Source organism: Mytilus trossulus, chromosome 6, assembly GCF_036588685.1.
Source record: "Mytilus trossulus isolate FHL-02 chromosome 6, PNRI_Mtr1.1.1.hap1, whole genome shotgun sequence".
NCBI lineage: Eukaryota > Metazoa > Mollusca > Bivalvia > Mytilida > Mytilidae > Mytilus > Mytilus trossulus.
Genome location: NC_086378.1, coordinates 38,379,859 through 38,404,222, shown reverse-complemented (window position 1 = coordinate 38,404,222; position 24,364 = coordinate 38,379,859). Strand labels below are relative to the sequence as shown.

At 34.5% G+C, this 24,364-nt stretch overlaps 1 protein-coding gene across 5 annotated transcripts in view; it reads right to left on the bottom strand.

Annotated features, from left to right (window-relative positions):
- Positions 1–2,893: 2,893 nt before the first annotated feature.
- The window catches only part of LOC134721300 (pachytene checkpoint protein 2 homolog), a 30,374-nt gene continuing 8,903 nt past the window's right edge, over positions 2,894–24,364 (bottom strand). The window contains exons 8-12 of one of the 5 annotated variants that reach the window (XM_063584188.1): positions 24,028–24,181; positions 22,615–22,673; positions 19,443–19,496; positions 4,134–4,203; positions 2,894–3,612 (exon numbers count right to left, since the gene is read on the bottom strand). In XM_063584188.1, coding sequence (XP_063440258.1) covers positions 3,520–3,612; positions 4,134–4,203; positions 19,443–19,496; positions 22,615–22,673; positions 24,028–24,181 — 430 coding nt within the window. In that variant the 3' untranslated portion in view covers positions 2,894–3,519. The other 4 variants (XM_063584186.1, XM_063584187.1, XM_063584185.1 and 1 more) reach the window with 4 other exon arrangements.

Sequence of the window (24,364 nt, the reverse complement as noted above, 5' to 3'; positions counted from 1 at the left end):
TTTCTCTTTACTACCTCAGATGAGATTAGGCTCCTGTTTAATGACACTATTCTCAAGTCTTGGCCCTCAATGATGTTTTGGTTGATATATTCGTATTCTGCTTTTCTGGGTTGTTTCGTGCAATCCTGTTCTGTTGGAAAGACCTGTAGCTGGATCATTTGTTTGTATAGTCTGTTTTTTCTTCAGCATTTTTCACTCTGTATTTCTGATCCATGTGGGCTTTTAAGCTTGTCCCAAAGTAACTCCACACCTTCTAATGTTATGCATCGACTTCTTCTAGTGAGTGTTTTAGGTCTATATTAATAGCTCCCATTTTGACTTCGTATATATTTTATGTAGCATTTTCTTGAACTTTTGTTTCAAGGTCGGTGATAATATTGTGGTCTGAAAAACCTGGTACAATGTTTGAAGATTAAACAAGAGTTTGGTTTGTTACAAACACGAGATCTAGAAAATTTCCTTCGTGAGTTGATATAGTGTGTATTTATGTACGGTAAGATTCAGCTGTCAACTAGTCCCTGTTGGATTTCTCTGCAGGTCCAAGAGCTGTTGCTGTGTCCCAAATGATGTTGGGGTACTAGTCTAGTAATTGAAATTCTAGTTTTCCGGCTGAAGAATAGTGGTTCTCAGTGGGCTTACTCACTGCCTCCACTAACAAATACCCAATATGTTGAAAGTGGTGTTTACACTAACAATCTATCAATATGTTAAGCATTATCAATGATAGATTAAAATGAGATCAAGGTCAGATGTTCATCTTAAACTTATTTTATACAGTAAATAAATTGACCTCATACTTTTTGTATTAGAGAAATGGACCTCATTACAAAATCCTCATGTTTTGCAATGAACCATAAAAATGACAAGAAGGTTATTGATCTCTGTCAGATAGAAATGTACAGCTAACAATGTGTTTGATCCATATTACCAGAAATACCATTTGAGCATACTCTGATTTCTCAATTCATTTTAAAGTTTTGTGAGCTAGCTGGATCCCCGCATCTTTGAACTGATAAAAGTAATTGTGACTTATTGACAATTTACAAACACCCTGTCTTTATTCCTATGTACACAATCCAGCCCTGTCTTAAGAAATACATCATTTTCATCATTTAACAAGAATGTGTCCAAAGTACACGGATGCCCCACTCGCACTATCCTTTTCCATGTTCCATGGACTGTAAAATTGGGTAATAATCAAATTTGGCATTAAAATAAGAAAGATTATACTATAGGGAACATATGTACTAAGTATCAAGTTGATTGGACTTCAATTTTATCAAAAACTACCTTGACCAAAAACTTTAACCTGAAATTCCCACTTTCATTTATGTTCAGTGGACCGTGAAATTGGGGTCAAAATTCTAATTTGGCTTTAAAATTAGAAAGATCATATCATAAGCAACAAGTGTACTAAGTTTCAAGTTGTTTGGACTTCAGCTTCATCAAAAACTACCTTGACCAAAAACTTTAACCTGAACGGACGCACAGACGGACGAACAAACGGAGCCACAGACCAGAAAACATAATGCCCCTCTACTATCGTAGGTGGGGCATAAAAACAGTTAACAAGGCATTCATAAGGAAGTTATACCCATTTGAATATCCATTCCTTAGCTCAACATAAGATAACAACTGGAATCAACCATATTAATCCATATACCATATACAGTTGACCTATTGCTTATACTATCTACTTTGAAGGGGAAGTTTTGACTAAATGCAGACAAAAATCAACACAATATCAAGGATTGAAGAATTTAACAGTTTTGCAATTTTTAGTGCATTTGTCACCACTAAAACTGCTAGTCATTCATTAGTGTGCATTTGTAAGTGATAAATTTGTCCTGGTAAAATATGTCTGGGCGGACAATTATTACTAGTATAAATAGTCCATGATTACAAGATTTACTAGTATATTTAGTCCTATGTTAGTAATCTATGTCCCCAGACTAATTTTCCTAGGAAATCATGTCCTATAAAATACTATAACAAATTTGATTACATATACACTAATGCAAATTTTAATGTCTTCAATATGGTTTCAGAGTTGCGTATCTATGTTTTGGATAAATGAATGTCCCCAGACTAACTTTCCTAGGAAATCATGTCCTTGTCATTAATATTCCTGGGTTGAAACGTCCATGTCCTTGTTTTTAAAAGGTGAATATAAATGTTATGTTTTAATATTGTTGAAGAGTTGTGTATCAATATTTTTTTTAAATAATATCTATGTCTCCAAACTAATTTTCCTAGGAAATTCTGTCCATGTCATTAATATTCCTAAGTAAAAATGTCCATGTCCCTTATTTTAAAAGGAAAATTTTATAAACAGAGGAAACTCAATATTTATCATGTTTATGTTTTAATATTGTTAAAGCATTGTGCATTAACATTTAAAAGAGTTCATGTCACACACTTTATTTTCCTAGGAAATCATGTCCATGTCATTAATATTTTTAGGTTATAACGTACATCTCCTTTATTTTAATAGGAACAAAATAATGAAACTTTACAATATTAACTAAGAATTTTTTTTTTTCATTTTGAATAAATTTAATAATATATTGAAAAGTAATATAACAAGTTTTAGGACAACTTTCCATAGGAAAAAGTGCCAGACATATTTTACTAGCTATGGACTTATTTTCCTAGGAAAATTTGTCCTAGGACTTATATTCCTAGTAAAATCATGGACATGGACTTGATTTACTAGGAAAAAAAGTCTGGCAGACAAATTTTACTACAATGTACCAGACTAAATTTACTGATACACAGTAATTTGGTTCATTATTTCCCTTTTGATACGAGAGTCTGCAGATAATTGGTGATGAAACAAAAAGTATAAAATTCATCAATCCATTGTGCAAATATTAAACAACAAACACACAAGTAACATAATAAATATTTATTATTTTAGTATTTCATTTCATCTACAATTTACTCCTGACAAGGAATAATCAAAGAGAATATCACATTTGGTAATGTCAATTTTCATTCTTTCTCTGACAGCTCTCTTCTAACAATAATTCTATCCTCATCTCCAACAAAGTTGCAAGTAGATAAAAATTCAACAACTGAATTATCGAAAATTAATAACACTTAAACTTTAACAACATAAGTTGATGTTGAACTGAATGAAACAACATTATTAAAAGTTTAACAACTTTGCAGTCACATTTACTTTATTCTTAGAACAAATCTGAACTGCTGAATTTGATAAAATTTTTGTTAAGATTTCACTTTGATTTGTATAATTCTTTTCCAAATTCTTTATGTAAAAACTGACAAATATACAAACATTTACAATACTTATAGTTTTCCTGATGTGAAGTACTGAACCTAGAAAAACTCTGTGAAATTTGGTTTGAACGCTTTTTGCAGTTGAAACAAAATAATATTTAAAAGTTCTTGTGATTAAGCAAATATCTATATAACATTTCATATCAATGATATGCAAATTTTGTTTTTAGTATGATAACTATAAAATGTATAGGTGTCTACAATAAATATTTTCTGCTAATCTCTTGTTAAGTCAGCTCTTTCTTGAAACTGTCTTTCAACTGCCTTGTCTAATGCTTTCAGAAAATCTTCTAATGAAACAGAAGAACACTACAAAAATAAAATATGAAATTATATGAATTATGTAAAAACTTAAGATTATCAAGACATGCAAAATATGTAGAAATTCCAAGGAAATTTCTTGTTTCTTGTTGCAATATCAAAATTATTTTTATCACAAACAAATTATAATTTCAATAGGATGATCAGAGTATCACTAAGGAATAAATACATTTATTTAATTTTTGAGATGTTCACTCCACAGCAAAAGTCACAAATGTTTTACTTATTGATTAGTATTCTGAATGCATGAAATATTGTGAAACTTTGAAATGCTAAGTCAATAATTAATATCTGATATTTTTATTGTGCATCCAACTAAGTTTTCTGTAATTGTTGACATACCAGGATTAAAAAAAAGAGTATAAAGTAAGGACATACTAAAACAGAAAACAAATTATGCTACACTTGACTGTGTACCACTGTAAACCTCTAAGAATAGTTATGCCAGGTCCATTGGACTAAATCCTTTCTAGATTCTACTGTATTACCACTTTTTTTGTGTTACTTACTTGTACAAACATTGCATGGGCAATAAATGGTAGTTTTCTCAGTGTTCTTCCACTTAAACTGTGACTTTTTCTGAAAAAAAGAGGTAAAACGAGAGATGTTTTTTTGATTTATTTCTATTGAAAAATATTGCATTCTAATTGGTTGATTATCTGGTGTAAATAATACCTCACTACAGATAACCTTTTCCAACTCAGGATGAAAAAACAATAGACGCAGCAAAATGAAATGATACCTTTTTGTGCTAGGTTAACTATAAGACAGATTGACCTACGTTTTATAAAGGCCAAGCTTAAAATATAATAGTTACCTCATAAGTTTGCCCTTCAACATTAAGTAAACATTGTTCATATTCAACATATTTACTTACAAAACAGTTGCTGAAAAAAGAAATTATGACTTGACAAACAATTTATATTTCTTTTTTTAGTTTACTATTTCCTTTTTTCATTTTCCGAATTCTTAGATTATAAAACTGATCCAAGGTTTAATAAATTAAATCTTTCATACAGGAATAAACTGAAAATGGACCCATGAAATAAAAGCAAAACTAAAAGAAAATCATGAAAATAAAGATTATCAACATTGTTATGGTTTTAATTAATATGGCTACTTCAATATAAAAAGAATCACCAGTCATATCAATAAATTTGGCCTTCTTAGAAAATCTTCTACCATTTATTTGAAAAATGTTTATCAAGGGCTTTGGTGACTGTGTTTGAAGGGAATTACTTACATAGAAATGTCCCTTAGTTGTAAACTAAGTCTAGTTGCATCATTCTGCATGAACCTCATTACTTACATAGAAATGTCCCTTAGCTGTAAACTAAGTCTTGTTGCATCATTCTGCATGAACCTCATTACTTACATAGAAATGTCCCTTAGCTGTAAACTAAGTCTAGTTGCATCATTCTGCATGAACCTCATTACTTATACATAGAAATGTCCCTTAGCTGTAAACTAAGTCTAGTTGCATCATTCTGCATGAACCTCATTACTTACATAGAAATGTCCCTTTAGCTGTAAACTAAGTCTAGTTGCATCATTCTGCATGAACCTCATTACTTACATAGAAATGTCCCTTAGCTGTAAACTAAGTCTAGTTGCATCATTCTGCATGAACCTCATTACTTATACATAGAAATGTCCCTTAGCTGTAAACTAAGTCTAGTTGCATCATTCTGCATGAACCTCATTACTTACATAGAAATGTCCCTTAGGGGTAAACTAAGTCTAGTTGCATCATTCTGCATGAACCTCATTACTTACATAGAAATGTCCCTTAGCTGTAAACTAAGTCTAGTTGCATCATTCTGCATGAACCTCATTACTTACATAGAAATGTCCCTTAGCTGTAAACTAAGTCTAGTTGCATCATTCTGCATGAACCTCATTACTTATACATAGAAATGTCCCTTAGCTGTAAACTAAGTCTAGTTGCATCATTCTGCATGAACCTCATTACTTACATAGAAATGTCCCTTTAGCTGTAAACTAAGTCTAGTTGCATCATTCTGCATGAACCTCATTACTTACATAGAAATGTCCCTTAGCTGTAAACTAAGTCTAGTTGCATCATTCTGCATGAACCTCATTACTTATACATAGAAATGTCCCTTAGCTGTAAACTAAGTCTAGTTGCATCATTCTGCATGAACCTCATTACTTACATAGAAATGTCCCTTAGGGGTAAACTAAGTCTAGTTGCATCATTCTGCATGAACCTCATTACTTACATAGAAATGTCCCTTAGCTGTAAACTAAGTCTAGTTGCATCATTCTGCATGAACCTCATTACTTACATAGAAATGTCCCTTAGTGGTAAACTAAGTCTAGTTGCATCATTCTGCATGAATCTCATTACTTACATAGAAATGTCCCTTAGCTGTAAACTAAGTCTAGTTGCATCATTCTGCATGAACCTCATTACTTACATAGAAATGTCCCTTAGCTGTAAACTAAGTCTTGTTGCATCATTCTGCATGAACCTCATTACTTACATAGAAATGTCCCTTAGCTGTAAACTAAGTCTAGTTGCATCATTCTGCATGAACCTCATTACTTCTAATTGTCTACTTACATAGAAATGTCCCTTAGCTGTAAACTAAGTCTTGTTGCATCATTCTGCATGAACCTCATTACTTCTAATTGTCTACTTACATAGAAATGTCTCTTAGCTGTAAACTAAGTCTTGTTGCATCATTCTGCATGAATCTCATTACTTACATAGAAATGTCCCTTAGCTGTAAACTAAGTCTAGTTGCATCATTCTGCATGAACCTCATTACTTCTAATTGTCTACTTACATAGAAATGTCCCTTAGCTGTAAACTAAGTCTTGTTGCATCATTCTGCATGAACCTCATTACTTCTAATTGTCTACTTACATAGAAATGTCCCTTAGCGGTAAACTAAGTCTTGTTGCATCATTCTGCATGAACCTCATTACTTCTAATTGTCTACTTACATAGAAATGTCTCTTAGCTGTAAACTAAGTCTTGTTGCATCATTCTGCATTAAACCTCATTACTTCTAATTGTCTACTTACATAGAAATGTCCCTTAGCTGTAAACTAAGTCTTGTTGCATCATTCTGCATGAACCTCATTACTTACATAGAAATGTCCCTTAGCTGTAAACTAAGTCTAGTTGCATCATTCTGCATGAACCTCATTACTTACATAGAAATGTCTCTTAGCTGTAAACTAAGTCTAGTTGCATCATTCTGCATGAACCTCATTACTTACATAGAAATGTCCCTTAGCTGTAAACTAAGTCTAGTTGCATCATTCTGCATGAACCTCATTACTTACATAGAAATGTCCCTTAGCTGTAAACTAAGTCTAGTTGCATCATTCTGCATGAACCTCATTACTTACATAGAAATGTCCCTTAGCTGTAAACTAAGTCTAGTTGCATCATTCTGCATGAACCTCATTACTTACATAGAAATGTCCCTTAGCTGTAAACTAAGTCTAGTTGCATCATTCTGCATGAACCTCATTACTTACATAGAAATGTCTCTTAGCTGTAAACTAAGTCTAGTTGCATCATTCTGCATGAACCTCATTACTTACATAGAAATGTCTCTTAGCTGTAAACTAAGTCGTGTTGCATCATTCTGCATGAACCTCATTACTTACATAGAAATGTCTCTTAGCTGTAAACTAAGTCTAGTTGCATCATTCTGCATGAACCTCATTACTTACATAGAAATGTCCCTTAGCTGTAAACTAAGTCTAGTTGCATCATTCTGCATGAACCTCATTACTTACATAGAAATGTCTCTTAGCTGTAAACTAAGTCTAGTTGCATCATTCTGCATGAACCTCATTACTTACATAGAAATGTCCCTTAGCTGTAAACTAAGTCTAGTTGCATCATTCTGCATGAACCTCATTACTTACATAGAAATGTCCTTTAGCTGTAAACTAAGTCTAGTTGCATCATTCTGCATGAACCTCATTACTTACATAGAAATGTCTCTTAGCTGTAAACTAAGTCTAGTTGCATCATTCTGCATGAACCTCATTACTTACATAGAAATGTCCCTTAGCTGTAAACTAAGTCTAGTTGCATCATTCTGCATGAACCTCATTAGTTACATAGAAATGTCTCTTAGCTGTAAACTAAGTCTAGTTGCATCATTCTGCATGAACCTCATTACTTACATAGAAATGTCCCTTAGCTGTAAACTAAGTCGTGTTGCATCATTCTGCATGAACCTCATTACTTACATAGAAATGTCCCTTAGCTGTAAACTAAGTCGTGTTGCATCATTCTGCATGAAACTCATTACTTACATAGAAATGTCCCTTAGCTGTAAACTAAGTCTTGTTGCATCATTCTGCATGAACCTCATTACTTACATAGAAATGTCCCTTAGCTGTAAACTAAGTCGTGTTGCATCATTCTGCATGAACCTCATTACTTACATAGAAATGTCCCTTAGCTGTAAACTAAGTCTTGTTGCATCATTCTGCATGAACCTCATTACTTACATAGAAATGTCCCTTAGCTGTAAACTAAGTCGTGTTGCATCATTCTGCATGAACCTCATTACTTACATAGAAATGTCCCTTAGCTGTAAACTAAGTCTTGTTGCATCATTCTGCATGAACCTCATTACTTACATAGAAATGTCCCTTAGCTGTAAACTAAGTCTAGTTGCATCATTCTGCATGAACCTCATTACTTACATAGAAATGTCCCTTAGCTGTAAACTAAGTCTTGTTGCATCATTCTGCATGAACCTCATTACTTACATAGAAATGTCCCTTAGCTGTAAACTAAGTCTTGTTGCATCATTCTGCATGAACCTCATTACTTACATAGAAATGTCCCTTAGCTGTAAACTAAGTCTAGTTGCATCATTCTGCATGAACCTCATTACTTCTAATTGTCTACTTACATAGAAATGTCCCTTAGCTGTAAACTAAGTCTTGTTGCATCATTCTGCATGAACCTCATTACTTCTAATTGTCTACTTACATAGAAATGTCTCTTAGCTGTAAACTAAGTCTTGTTGCATCATTCTGCATGAATCTCATTACTTACATAGAAATGTCCCTTAGCTGTAAACTAAGTCTAGTTGCATCATTCTGCATGAACCTCATTACTTCTAATTGTCTACTTACATAGAAATGTCCCTTAGCTGTAAACTAAGTCTTGTTGCATCATTCTGCATGAACCTCATTACTTCTAATTGTCTACTTACATAGAAATGTCCCTTAGCGGTTAACTAAGTCTTGTTGCATCATTCTGCATGAACCTCATTACTTCTAATTGTCTACTTACATAGAAATGTCTCTTAGCTGTAAACTAAGTCTTGTTGCATCATTCTGCATTAAACCTCATTACTTCTAATTGTCTACTTACATAGAAATGTCCCTTAGCTGTAAACTAAGTCTTGTTGCATCATTCTGCATGAACCTCATTACTTACATAGAAATGTCCCTTAGCTGTAAACTAAGTCTAGTTGCATCATTCTGCATGAACCTCATTACTTACAAAGAAATGTCTCTTAGCTGTAAACTAAGTCTAGTTGCATCATTCTGCATGAACCTCATTACTTACATAGAAATGTCCCTTAGCTGTAAACTAAGTCTAGTTGCATCATTCTGCATGAACCTCATTACTTACATAGAAATGTCCCTTAGCTGTAAACTAAGTCTAGTTGCATCATTCTGCATGAACCTCATTACTTACATAGAAATGTCCCTTAGCTGTAAACTAAGTCTAGTTGCATCATTCTGCATGAACCTCATTACTTACATAGAAATGTCTCTTAGCTGTAAACTAAGTCTAGTTGCATCATTCTGCATGAACCTCATTACTTACATAGAAATGTCTCTTAGCTGTAAACTAAGTCGTGTTGCATCATTCTGCATGAACCTCATTACTTACATAGAAATGTCTCTTAGCTGTAAACTAAGTCTAGTTGCATCATTCTGCATGAACCTCATTACTTACATAGAAATGTCCCTTAGCTGTAAACTAAGTCTAGTTGCATCATTCTGCATGAACCTCATTACTTACATAGAAATGTCTCTTAGCTGTAAACTAAGTCTAGTTGCATCATTCTGCATGAACCTCATTACTTATACATAGAAATGTCCCTTAGCTGTAAACTAAGTCTAGTTGCATCATTCTGCATGAACCTCATTACTTACATAGAAATGTCCCTTTAGCTGTAAACTAGGTCTAGTTGCATCATTCTGCATGAACCTCATTACTTACATAGAAATGTCCCTTAGCTGTAAACTAAGTCTAGTTGCATCATTCTGCATGAACCTCATTACTTATACATAGAAATGTCCCTTAGCTGTAAACTAAGTCTAGTTGCATCATTCTGCATGAACCTCATTACTTACATAGAAATGTCCCTTAGGGGTAAACTAAGTCTAGTTGCATCATTCTGCATGAACCTCATTACTTACATAGAAATGTCCCTTAGCTGTAAACTAAGTCGTGTTGCATCATTCTGCATGAACCTCATTACTTACATAGAAATGTCCCTTAACTGTAAACTAAGTCTAGTTGCATCATTCTGCATGAACCTCATTACTTACATAGAAATGTCCCTTAGCTGTAAACTAAGTCGTGTTGCATCATTCTGCATGAACCTCATTACTTACATAGAAATGTCCCTTAGCTGTAAACTAAGTCGTGTTGCATCATTCTGCATGAAACTCATTACTTACATAGAAATGTCCCTTAGCTGTAAACTAAGTCTTGTTGCATCATTCTGCATGAACCTCATTACTTACATAGAAATGTCCCTTAGCTGTAAACTAAGTCGTGTTGCATCATTCTGCATGAACCTCATTACTTACATAGAAATGTCCCTTAGCTGTAAACTAAGTCTTGTTGCATCATTCTGCATGAACCTCATTACTTACATAGAAATGTCCCTTAGCTGTAAACTAAGTCGTGTTGCATCATTCTGCATGAACCTCATTACTTACATAGAAATGTCCCTTAGCTGTAAACTAAGTCTTGTTGCATCATTCTGCATGAACCTCATTACTTACATAGAAATGTCCCTTAGCTGTAAACTAAGTCTAGTTGCATCATTCTGCATGAACCTCATTACTTACATAGAAATGTCCCTTAGCTGTAAACTAAGTCTTGTTGCATCATTCTGCATGAACCTCATTACTTACATAGAAATGTCCCTTAGCTGTAAACTAAGTCTTGTTGCATCATTCTGCATGAACCTCATTACTTACATAGAAATGTCCCTTAGCTGTAAACTAAGTCTAGTTGCATCATTCTGCATGAACCTCATTACTTATACATAGAAATGTCCCTTAGCTGTAAACTAAGTCTAGTTGCATCATTCTGCATGAACCTCATTACTTACATAGAAATGTCCCTTTAGCTGTAAACTAAGTCTAGTTGCATCATTCTGCATGAACCTCATTACTTACATAGAAATGTCCCTTAGCTGTAAACTAAGTCTAGTTGCATCATTCTGCATGAACCTCATTACTTATACATAGAAATGTCCCTTAGCTGTAAACTAAGTCTAGTTGCATCATTCTGCATGAACCTCATTACTTACATAGAAATGTCCCTTAGGGGTAAACTAAGTCTAGTTGCATCATTCTGCATGAACCTCATTACTTACATAGAAATGTCCCTTAGCTGTAAACTAAGTCGTGTTGCATCATTCTGCATGAACCTCATTACTTACATAGAAATGTCCCTTAACTGTAAACTAAGTCGTGTTGCATCATTCTGCATGAAACTCATTACTTACATAGAAATGTCCCTTAGCTGTAAACTAAGTCTTGTTGCATCATTCTGCATGAACCTCATTACTTACATAGAAATGTCCCTTAGCTGTAAACTAAGTCGTGTTGCATCATTCTGCATGAACCTCATTACTTACATAGAAATGTCCCTTAGCTGTAAACTAAGTCTTGTTGCATCATTCTGCATGAACCTCATTACTTACATAGAAATGTCCCTTAGCTGTAAACTAAGTCGTGTTGCATCATTCTGCATGAACCTCATTACTTACATAGAAATGTCCCTTAGCTGTAAACTAAGTCGTGTTGCATCATTCTGCATGAACCTCATTACTTACATAGAAATGTCCCTTAGCTGTAAACTAAGTCTAGTTGCATCATTCTGCATGAACCTCATTACTTACATAGAAATGTCTCTTAGCTGTAAACTAAGTCTAGTTGCATCATTCTGCATGAACCTCATTACTTATACATAGAAATGTCCCTTAGCTGTAAACTAAGTCTAGTTGCATCATTCTGCATGAACCTCATTACTTACATAGAAATGTCCCTTTAGCTGTAAACTAGGTCTAGTTGCATCATTCTGCATGAACCTCATTACTTACATAGAAATGTCCCTTAGCTGTAAACTAAGTCTAGTTGCATCATTCTGCATGAACCTCATTACTTATACATAAAAATGTCCCTTAGCTGTAAACTAAGTCTAGTTGCATCATTCTGCATGAACCTCATTACTTACATAGAAATGTCCCTTAGGGGTAAACTAAGTCTAGTTGCATCATTCTGCATGAACCTCATTACTTACATAGAAATGTCCCTTAGCTGTAAACTAAGTCGTGTTGCATCATTCTGCATGAACCTCATTACTTACATAGAAATGTCCCTTAACTGTAAACTAAGTCTAGTTGCATCATTCTGCATGAACCTCATTACTTACATAGAAATGTCCCTTAGCTGTAAACTAAGTCGTGTTGCATCATTCTGCATGAACCTCATTACTTACATAGAAATGTCCCTTAGCTGTAAACTAAGTCGTGTTGCATCATTCTGCATGAACCTCATTACTTACATAGAAATGTCCCTTAGCTGTAAACTAAGTCTTGTTGCATCATTCTGCATGAACCTCATTACTTACATAGAAATGTCCCTTAGCTGTAAACTAAGTCGTGTTGCATCATTCTGCATGAACCTCATTACTTACATAGAAATGTCCCTTAGCTGTAAACTAAGTCTTGTTGCATCATTCTGCATGAACCTCATTACTTACATAGAAATGTCCCTTAGCTGTAAACTAAGTCTAGTTGCATCATTCTGCATGAACCTCATTACTTACATAGAAATGTCCCTTAGCTGTAAACTAAGTCTTGTTGCATCATTCTGCATGAACCTCATTACTTACATAGAAATGTCCCTTAGCTGTAAACTAAGTCTTGTTGCATCATTCTGCATGAACCTCATTACTTACATAGAAATGTCCCTTAGCTGTAAACTAAGTCTAGTTGCATCATTCTGCATGAACCTCATTACTTCTAATTGTCTACTTACATAGAAATGTCCCTTAGCTGTAAACTAAGTCTTGTTGCATCATTCTGCATGAACCTCATTACTTCTAATTGTCTACTTACATAGAAATGTCTCTTAGCTGTAAACTAAGTCTTGTTGCATCATTCTGCATGAATCTCATTACTTACATAGAAATGTCCCTTAGCTGTAAACTAAGTCTAGTTGCATCATTCTGCATGAACCTCATTACTTCTAATTGTCTACTTACATAGAAATGTCCCTTAGCTGTAAACTAAGTCTTGTTGCATCATTCTGCATGAACCTCATTACTTCTAATTGTCTACTTACATAGAAATGTCCCTTAGCGGTTAACTAAGTCTTGTTGCATCATTCTGCATGAACCTCATTACTTCTAATTGTCTACTTACATAGAAATGTCTCTTAGCTGTAAACTAAGTCTTGTTGCATCATTCTGCATTAAACCTCATTACTTCTAATTGTCTACTTACATAGAAATGTCCCTTAGCTGTAAACTAAGTCTTGTTGCATCATTCTGCATGAACCTCATTACTTACATAGAAATGTCCCTTAGCTGTAAACTAAGTCTAGTTGCATCATTCTGCATGAACCTCATTACTTACATAGAAATGTCTCTTAGCTGTAAACTAAGTCTAGTTGCATCATTCTGCATGAACCTCATTACTTACATAGAAATGTCCCTTAGCTGTAAACTAAGTCTAGTTGCATCATTCTGCATGAACCTCATTACTTACATAGAAATGTCCCTTAGCTGTAAACTAAGTCTAGTTGCATCATTCTGCATGAACCTCATTACTTACATAGAAATGTCCCTTAGCTGTAAACTAAGTCTAGTTGCATCATTCTGCATGAACCTCATTACTTACATAGAAATGTCCCTTAGCTGTAAACTAAGTCTAGTTGCATCATTCTGCATGAACCTCATTACTTACATAGAAATGTCTCTTAGCTGTAAACTAAGTCTAGTTGCATCATTCTGCATGAACCTCATTACTTACATAGAAATGTCTCTTAGCTGTAAACTAAGTCTAGTTGCATCATTCTGCATGAACCTCATTACTTACATAGAAATGTCTCTTAGCTGTAAACTAAGTCTAGTTGCATCATTCTGCATGAACCTCATTACTTACATAGAAATGTCCCTTAGCTGTAAACTAAGTCTAGTTGCATCATTCTGCATGAACCTCATTACTTACATAGAAATGTCTCTTAGCTGTAAACTAAGTCTAGTTGCATCATTCTGCATGAACCTCATTACTTATACATAGAAATGTCCCTTAGCTGTAAACTAAGTCTAGTTGCATCATTCTGCATGAACCTCATTACTTACATAGAAATGTCCCTTTAGCTGTAAACTAGGTCTAGTTGCATCATTCTGCATGAACCTCATTACTTACATAGAAATGTCCCTTAGCTGTAAACTAAGTCTAGTTGCATCATTCTGCATGAACCTCATTACTTATACATAGAAATGTCCCTTAGCTGTAAACTAAGTCTAGTTGCATCATTCTGCATGAACCTCATTACTTACATAGAAATGTCCCTTAGGGGTAAACTAAGTCTAGTTGCATCATTCTGCATGAACCTCATTACTTACATAGAAATGTCCCTTAGCTGTAAACTAAGTCGTGTTGCATCATTCTGCATGAACCTCATTACTTACATAGAAATGTCCCTTAACTGTAAACTAAGTCTAGTTGCATCATTCTGCATGAACCTCATTACTTACATAGAAATGTCCCTTAGCTGTAAACTAAGTCGTGTTGCATCATTCTGCATGAACCTCATTACTTACATAGAAATGTCCCTTAGCTGTAAACTAAGTCGTGTTGCATCATTCTGCATGAAACTCATTACTTACATAGAAATGTCCCTTAGCTGTAAACTAAGTCTTGTTGCATCATTCTGCATGAACCTCATTACTTACATAGAAATGTCCCTTAGCTGTAAACTAAGTCGTGTTGCATCATTCTGCATGAACCTCATTACTTACATAGAAATGTCCCTTAGCTGTAAACTAAGTCTTGTTGCATCATTCTACATGAACCTCATTACTTACATAGAAATGTCCCTTAGCTGTAAACTAAGTCGTGTTGCATCATTCTGCATGAACCTCATTACTTACATAGAAATGTCCCTTAGCTGTAAACTAAGTCTTGTTGCATCATTCTGCATGAACCTCATTACTTACATAGAAATGTCCCTTAGCTGTAAACTAAGTCTAGTTGCATCATTCTGCATGAACCTCATTACTTACATAGAAATGTCCCTTAGCTGTAAACTAAGTCTTGTTGCATCATTCTGCATGAACCTCATTACTTACATAGAAATGTCCCTTAGCTGTAAACTAAGTCTTGTTGCATCATTCTGCATGAACCTCATTACTTACATAGAAATGTCCCTTAGCTGTAAACTAAGTCTAGTTGCATCATTCTGCATGAACCTCATTACTTATACATAGAAATGTCCCTTAGCTGTAAACTAAGTCTAGTTGCATCATTCTGCATGAACCTCATTACTTACATAGAAATGTCCCTTTAGCTGTAAACTAAGTCTAGTTGCATCATTCTGCATGAACCTCATTACTTACATAGAAATGTCCCTTAGCTGTAAACTAAGTCTAGTTGCATCATTCTGCATGAACCTCATTACTTATACATAGAAATGTCCCTTAGCTGTAAACTAAGTCTAGTTGCATCATTCTGCATGAACCTCATTACTTACATAGAAATGTCCCTTAGGGGTAAACTAAGTCTAGTTGCATCATTCTGCATGAACCTCATTACTTACATAGAAATGTCCCTTAGCTGTAAACTAAGTCGTGTTGCATCATTCTGCATGAACCTCATTACTTACATAGAAATGTCCCTTAACTGTAAACTAAGTCGTGTTGCATCATTCTGCATGAAACTCATTACTTACATAGAAATGTCCCTTAGCTGTAAACTAAGTCTTGTTGCATCATTCTGCATGAACCTCATTACTTACATAGAAATGTCCCTTAGCTGTAAACTAAGTCGTGTTGCATCATTCTGCATGAACCTCATTACTTACATAGAAATGTCCCTTAGCTGTAAACTAAGTCTTGTTGCATCATTCTGCATGAACCTCATTACTTACATAGAAATGTCCCTTAGCTGTAAACTAAGTCTAGTTGCATCATTCTGCATGAACCTCATTACTTACATAGAAATGTCCCTTAGCTGTAAACTAAGTCTTGTTGCATCATTCTGCATGAACCTCATTACTTACATAGAAATGTCCCTTAGCTGTAAACTAAGTCTTGTTGCATCATTCTGCATGAACCTCATTACTTACATAGAAATGTCCCTTAGCTGTAAACTAAGTCTAGTTGCATCATTCTGCATGAACCTCATTACTTCTAATTGTCTACTTACATAGAAATGTCCCTTAGCTGTAAACTAAGTCTTGTTGCATCATTCTGCATGAACCTCATTACTTCTAATTGTCTACTTACATAGAAATGTCTCTTAGCTGTAAACTAAGTCTTGTTGCATCATTCTGCATGAATCTCATTACTTACATAGAAATGTCCCTTAGCTGTAAACTAAGTCTAGTTGCATCATTCTGCATGAACCTCATTACTTCTAATTGTCTACTTACATAGAAATGTCCCTTAGCTGTAAACTAAGTCTTGTTGCATCATTCTGCATGAACCTCATTACTTCTAATTGTCTACTTACATAGAAATGTCCCTTAGCGGTTAACTAAGTCTTGTTGCATCATTCTGCATGAACCTCATTACTTCTAATTGTCTACTTACATAGAAATGTCTCTTAGCTGTAAACTAAGTCTTGTTGCATCATTCTGCATTAAACCTCATTACTTCTAATTGTCTACTTACATAGAAATGTCCCTTAGCTGTAAACTAAGTCTTGTTGCATCATTCTGCATGAACCTCATTACTTACATAGAAATGTCCCTTAGCTGTAAACTAAGTCTAGTTGCATCATTCTGCATGAACCTCATTACTTACATAGAAATGTCTCTTAGCTGTAAACTAAGTCTAGTTGCATCATTCTGCATGAACCTCATTACTTACATAGAAATGTCCCTTAGCTGTAAACTAAGTCTAGTTGCATCATTCTGCATGAACCTCATTACTTACATAGAAATGTCCCTTAGCTGTAAACTAAGTCTAGTTGCATCATTCTGCATGAACCTCATTACTTACATAGAAATGTCCCTTAGCTGTAAACTAAGTCTAGTTGCATCATTCTGCATGAACCTCATTACTTACATAGAAATGTCCCTTAGCTGTAAACTAAGTCTAGTTGCATCATTCTGCATGAACCTCATTACTTACATAGAAATGTCTCTTAGCTGTAAACTAAGTCTAGTTGCATCATTCTGCATGAACCTCATTACTTACATAGAAATGTCTCTTAGCTGTAAACTAAGTCTAGTTGCATCATTCTGCATGAACCTCATTACTTACATAGAAATGTCTCTTAGCTGTAAACTAAGTCTAGTTGCATCATTCTGCATGAACCTCATTACTTACATAGAAATGTCCCTTAGCTGTAAACTAAGTCTAGTTGCATCATTCTGCATGAACCTCATTACTTACATAGAAATGTCTCTTAGCTGTAAACTAAGTCTAGTTGCATCATTCTGCATGAACCTCATTACTTATACATAGAAATGTCCCTTAGCTGTAAACTAAGTCTAGTTGCATCATTCTGCATGAACCTCATTACTTACATAGAAATGTCCCTTTAGCTGTAAACTAGGTCTAGTTGCATCATTCTGCATGAACCTCATTACTTACATAGAAATGTCCCTTAGCTGTAAACTAAGTCTAGTTGCATCATTCTGCATGAACCTCATTACTTATACATAGAAATGTCCCTTAGCTGTAAACTAAGTCTAGTTGCATCATTCTGCATGAACCTCATTACTTACATAGAAATGTCCCTTAGGGGTAAACTAAGTCTAGTTGCATCATTCTGCATGAACCTCATTACTTACATAGAAATGTCCCTTAGCTGTAAACTAAGTCGTGTTGCATCATTCTGCATGAACCTCATTACTTACATAGAAATGTCCCTTAACTGTAAACTAAGTCTAGTTGCATCATTCTGCATGAACCTCATTACTTACATAGAAATGTCCCTTAGCTGTAAACTAAGTCGTGTTGCATCATTCTGCATGAACCTCATTACTTACATAGAAATGTCCCTTAGCTGTAAACTAAGTCGTGTTGCATCATTCTGCATGAAACTCATTACTTACATAGAAATGTCCCTTAGCTGTAAACTAAGTCTTGTTGCATCATTCTGCATGAACCTCATTACTTACATAGAAATGTCCCTTAGCTGTAAACTAAGTCGTGTTGCATCATTCTGCATGAACCTCATTACTTACATAGAAATGTCCCTTAGCTGTAAACTAAGTCTTGTTGCATCATTCTACATGAACCTCATTACTTACATAGAAATGTCCCTTAGCTGTAAACTAAGTCGTGTTGCATCATTCTGCATGAACCTCATTACTTACATAGAAATGTCCCTTAGCTGTAAACTAAGTCTTGTTGCATCATTCTGCATGAACCTCATTACTTACATAGAAATGTCCCTTAGCTGTAAACTAAGTCTAGTTGCATCATTCTGCATGAACCTCATTACTTACATAGAAATGTCCCTTAGCTGTAAACTAAGTCTTGTTGCATCATTCTGCATGAACCTCATTACTTACATAGAAATGTCCCTTAGCTGTAAACTAAGTCTTGTTGCATCATTCTGCATGAACCTCATTACTTACATAGAAATGTCCCTTAGCTGTAAACTAAGTCTAGTTGCATCATTCTGCATGAACCTCATTACTTATACATAGAAATGTCCCTTAGCTGTAAACTAAGTCTAGTTGCATCATTCTGCATGAACCTCATTACTTACATAGAAATGTCCCTTTAGCTGTAAACTAAGTCTAGTTGCATCATTCTGCATGAACCTCATTACTTACATAGAAATGTCCCTTAGCTGTAAACTAAGTCTAGTTGCATCATTCTGCATGAACCTCATTACTTATACATAGAAATGTCCCTTAGCTGTAAACTAAGTCTAGTTGCATCATTCTGCATGAACCTCATTACTTACATAGAAATGTCCCTTAGGGGTAAACTAAGTCTAGTTGCATCATTCTGCATGAACCTCATTACTTACATAGAAATGTCCCTTAGCTGTAAACTAAGTCGTGTTGCATCATTCTGCATGAACCTCATTACTTACATAGAAATGTCCCTTAACTGTAAACTAAGTCGTGTTGCATCATTCTGCATGAAACTCATTACTTACATAGAAATGTCCCTTAGCTGTAAACTAAGTCTTGTTGCATCATTCTGCATGAACCTCATTACTTACATAGAAATGTCCCTTAGCTGTAAACTAAGTCGTGTTGCATCATTCTGCATGAACCTCATTACTTACATAGAAATGTCCCTTAGCTGTAAACTAAGTCTTGTTGCATCATTCTGCATGAACCTCATTACTTACATAGAAATGTCCCTTAGCTGTAAACTAAGTCGTGTTGCATCATTCTGCATGAACCTCATTACTTACAGTGATTTAGCTAGCGCTCGTCACTTTCGTATTTTACGAAAAGGTTTTCGAAATGACGAAAATATTTCATATCAATTTCGTCACTAAAATTTGGAAAGTGTAAAAATATTTACACATCAAATTACTTGAATTCTACCTGTCTTTATGTTTCTGACAAGTTTATGACCCTCAGGTAATTAACGTTTACCAAAGGTGTTAAAAGTTGTGATGACAAGTAATCCGCCTATCGCCAATCAGATGGGTCGCTAATCCCTTAATTATCATTATAAAACCTCATAAATGACCATCATAATAATCTATTTAGGTTAAATCAGTCAGTCAGCATTTCATTTTAATCATTTCTCACAGTTCAGTCGTATTTTCGTCATTTGAACAAAATTGATAAACTTCCCGGACATTTCAACTTTATTTTAATTTCAATATTTCCCTTACGATCATAATTTGCAGTTTGCTTGTCGTAGTTTCGTCATTTCAACGTATTTTCGTCATACTTTATATAAATATTCATCAAAAACTTTCGACAACTTCGATTAAAAAGAATGAACTTTATTCAAAACGTAAATATTTTCACTTGCAAACAGGTGCTTCCTGTTCTATGTAGTGCGCATGCGTAAAAGATCGTAGATGAATCCGGTTTTATTCTGAAATTATAATTCAATTGTCACTTCCCGTTTTCATTTCTTTCGTTTAAAAATCGAAAGTAAACATGATCTACAGTCTACAGTCATTAGAATCGTCACATTAAGTACGGATGCAGATCCTTCTATCCAATATTAAAGAAATTGATTCCAAATAGATATTAAAACGTATTTTCAAGGATATACATGATTGTGAAGTGAAAAAGTCGTTACAAGTTCATTTGTGCAGTGGTTAAAAAATAGAGGCACCCAACTTTTGTTGATAAGGGGTGTGCCCTGAAAATAACTGAAGTGATGTTTTGACCATATTACCAGATCCCTGTTCTTATCTTCATATCTTAGCATCACATCAGTCAATTCATTCAATATTGTCAATAACTGCCTACATTAGCAATCCTAAAGTCTTCAAAGATCCTAGACTAGTCCTTGAAGGACTTGGACATATATGTATAGCTAGTTTGATAAACATCCTAGATCCCTTGCTTTATAAAAAATTAAGGCTGATTTTTATCACGCGCAAAAGTGACTAAAGCCCTCAAAATCCTAGCTAAAACCCTGTTACTTACATAGAAATGTCCCTTAGCTGTAAACTAAGTCGTGTTGCATCATTCTGCATGAACCTCATTACTTACATAGAAATGTCCCTTAGCTGTAAACTAAGTCTTGTTGCATCATTCTGCATGAACCTCATTACTTACATAGAAATGTCCCTTAGCTGTAAACTAAGTCTAGTTGCATCATTCTGCATGAACCTCATTACTTACATAGAAATGTCCCTTAGCTGTAAACTAAGTCTTGTTGCATCATTGTGCATGAACCTCATTACTTACATAGAAATGTCTCTTAGCTGTAAACTAAGTCTAGTTGCATCATTCTGCATGAACCTCATTACTTACATAGAAATGTCCCTTAGCTGTAAACTAAGTCTTGTTGCATCATTCTGCATGAACCTCATTACTTACATAGAAATGTCTCTTAGCTGTAAACTAAGTCTAGTTGCATCATTCTGCATGAACCTCATTACTTACATAGAAATGTCCCTTAGCTGTAAACTAAGTCTAGTTGCATCATTCTGCATGAACCTCATTACTTACATAGAAATGTCTCTTAGCTGTAAACTAAGTCTAGTTGCATCATTCTGCATGAACCTCATTACTTACATAGAAATGTCCCTTAGCTGTAAACTAAGTCTAGTTGCATCATTCTGCATGAACCTCATTACTTACATAGAAATGTCCCTTAGCTGTAAACTAAGTCTAGTTGCATCATTCTGCATGAACCTCATTACTTACATAGAAATGTCCCTTAGCTGTAAACTAAGTCTTGTTGCATCATTCTGCATGAACCTCATTACTTACATAGAAATGTCTCTTAGCTGTAAACTAAGTCTAGTTGCATCATTCTGCATGAACCTCATTACTTACATAGAAATGTCCCTTAGCTGTAAACTAAGTCTTGTTGCATCATTCTGCATGAACCTCATTACTTACATAGAAATGTCTCTTAGCTGTAAACTAAGTCTAGTTGCATCATTCTGCATGAACCTCATTACTTACATAGAAATTTCCCTTAGCTGTAAACTAAGTCTAGTTGCATCATTCTGCATGAACTTCATTACTTACATAGAAATGTCTCTTAGCTGTAAACTAAGTCTAGTTGCATCATTCTGCATGAACCTCATTACTTACATAGAAATGTCCCTTAGCTGTAAACTAAGTCTAGTTGCATCATTCTGCATGAACCTCATTACTTACATAGAAATGTCTCTTAGCTGTAAACTAAGTCTAGTTGCATCATTCTGCATGAACCTCATTACTTACATAGAAATGTCCCTTAGCTGTAAACTAAGTCTTGTTGCATCATTCTGCATGAACCTCATTACTTACATAGAAATGTCCCTTAGCTGTAAACTAAGTCGTGTTGCATCATTCTGCATGAACCTCATTACTTACATAGAAATGTCCCTTAGCTGTAAACTAAGTCTTGTTGCATCATTCTGCATGAACCTCATTACTTACATAGAAATGTCCCTTAGCTGTAAACTAAGTCTAGTTGCATCATTCTGCATGAACCTCATTACTTACATAGAAATGTCCCTTAGCTGTAAACTAAGTCGTGTTGCATCATTCTGCATGAACCTCATTACTTACATAGAAATGTCCCTTAGCTGTAAACTAAGTCGTGTTGCATCATTCTGCATGAACCTCATTACTTACATAGAAATGTCCCTTAGCTGTAAACTAAGTCTTGTTGCATCATTCGGCATGAACCTCATTACTTACATAGAAATGTCCCTTAGCTGTAAACTAAGTCTAGTTGCATCATTCTGCATGAACCTCATTACTTACATAGAAATGTTCCTTAGCTGTAAACTAAGTCTAGTTGCATCATTCTGCATGAACCTCATTACTTACATAGAAATGTCCCTTAGCTGTAAACTAAGTCTTGTTGCATCATTCTGCATGAACCTCATTACTTCTAATTGTCTCAAGTCAAACATTTGTTGAGCAGGACTGATTATTTTGGCCTGAAATAAAACATATGTAATAAATCTAGAATTTGTGAGATAATATATGTGAGAAGTTAAACACAATTCATATTTTAAACAAACAACTTCACTGTATGATGCCATAACTTTTGATGACAGTGACAACCATGACAATGAGGACAAGAATATTTCATGTGAGGCCATAATAAATAATAGGTTTAAAGACATTTATTCTAAAAACAGTTGTTGGCATGACACGGGTTATGTTCTTCTCATATATGTTATGATGGTATGATACTAAACCCCTAACGGGAAGGATTGTGCCTGAGGTTCATATGATGAAATCATAATCTTTCAGTCAGTTTAATTGAAGTCTGGAGCTGGCATGTCAGTTAACTGCTAGTAGTCTGTTGTTATTTATGTATTATTGTCATTTTGTTTATTTTCTTTGGTTACATCTTCTGACATCAGACTCGGACTTCTCTTGAACTGAATTTTAATGTGCGTATTGTTATGCGTTTATTTTTCTACATTGGTTAGAGGTATAGGGGGAGGGTTGAGATCTCACAAACATGTTAAACCCCGCCGCATTTTTGCGCCTGTCCCAAGTCAGGAGCCTCTGGCCTTTGTTAGTCTTGTATTATTTTTATATTAGTTTCTTGTGTACAATTTGGAAATTAGTATGGCGTTCATTATTACTGAACTAGTATATATTTGTTTAGGGGCCAGCTGAAGGACGCCTCCGGGTGCGGGAATTTCTCGCTACATTGAAGACCTGTTGGTGACCTTCTGCTGTTGTTTTTTATTTTGGTCGGGTTGTTGTCTCTTTGACACATTCCCCATTTCCATTCTCAATTTTATTGTTTGCCCAAACGCTACCTACCCAAAAAAAAGCTGCCTACTCAAATTCCTTTTATTGTCCTGATTTGAAGAAGTTTTTTTTTAATCAAATAGGCATGAAGACTAATAAACATCCGATACTCCAAATTTTTTTTTCAAAAAAAAAACCTACCTACCCACTGTCTCAACCTTTGGGTAGGGTTTGGGCAAACCAAAATATTTTTAAGTGTGGCCTGATATGTATATGAACCATAATTTGTTCTAAAAGGACATGCTTAGCCAGTATTTTAATATGCTTCTTTACAAGATATAGAAAGAAATTTGAAACATGTCAAAATGTCATTTTCCTTACATTTAAAGCCATCAAGATCACAACTCCTAAACAGAAATTGTTTTCAATTAACTGGACCTTCATTTGGTCATCAGAAGAAACACACATCCTTTTGTCCTACCAATTATCAATATGTGTATAAAATATATTTTGTAAGGTTAAAAATGCAGGAAAACTAGCCTATCAATTGCACCAAATGTAGATTATGATTATATTTCCTACCTTCATCAATTCACATATACATGACAGATAGATTTTATAAATGGCTCCCGGTGAAGGAGGTCCAATATACTGTTTAATGTCAGCACGGTCAACAAAAGCAAGATCTATTGCTCCAGTTACATTAGAAGTTGTTAAAATCATCACATTGTTGTGTCTGTGGAGAAAAAAGAGAGAAAACATTTACACATAGAATTGAGATAAAATTTCAACTGCTTTTAAAGAAATTAAAAAAAAAACTAAACTAAACTTTACAGCATTATAATTAAGTGATGGAAGTATGGTTGCTGGGATGATAATTGCACTTTACTTGATGCAGAAGCAAATCTATGGTAATATA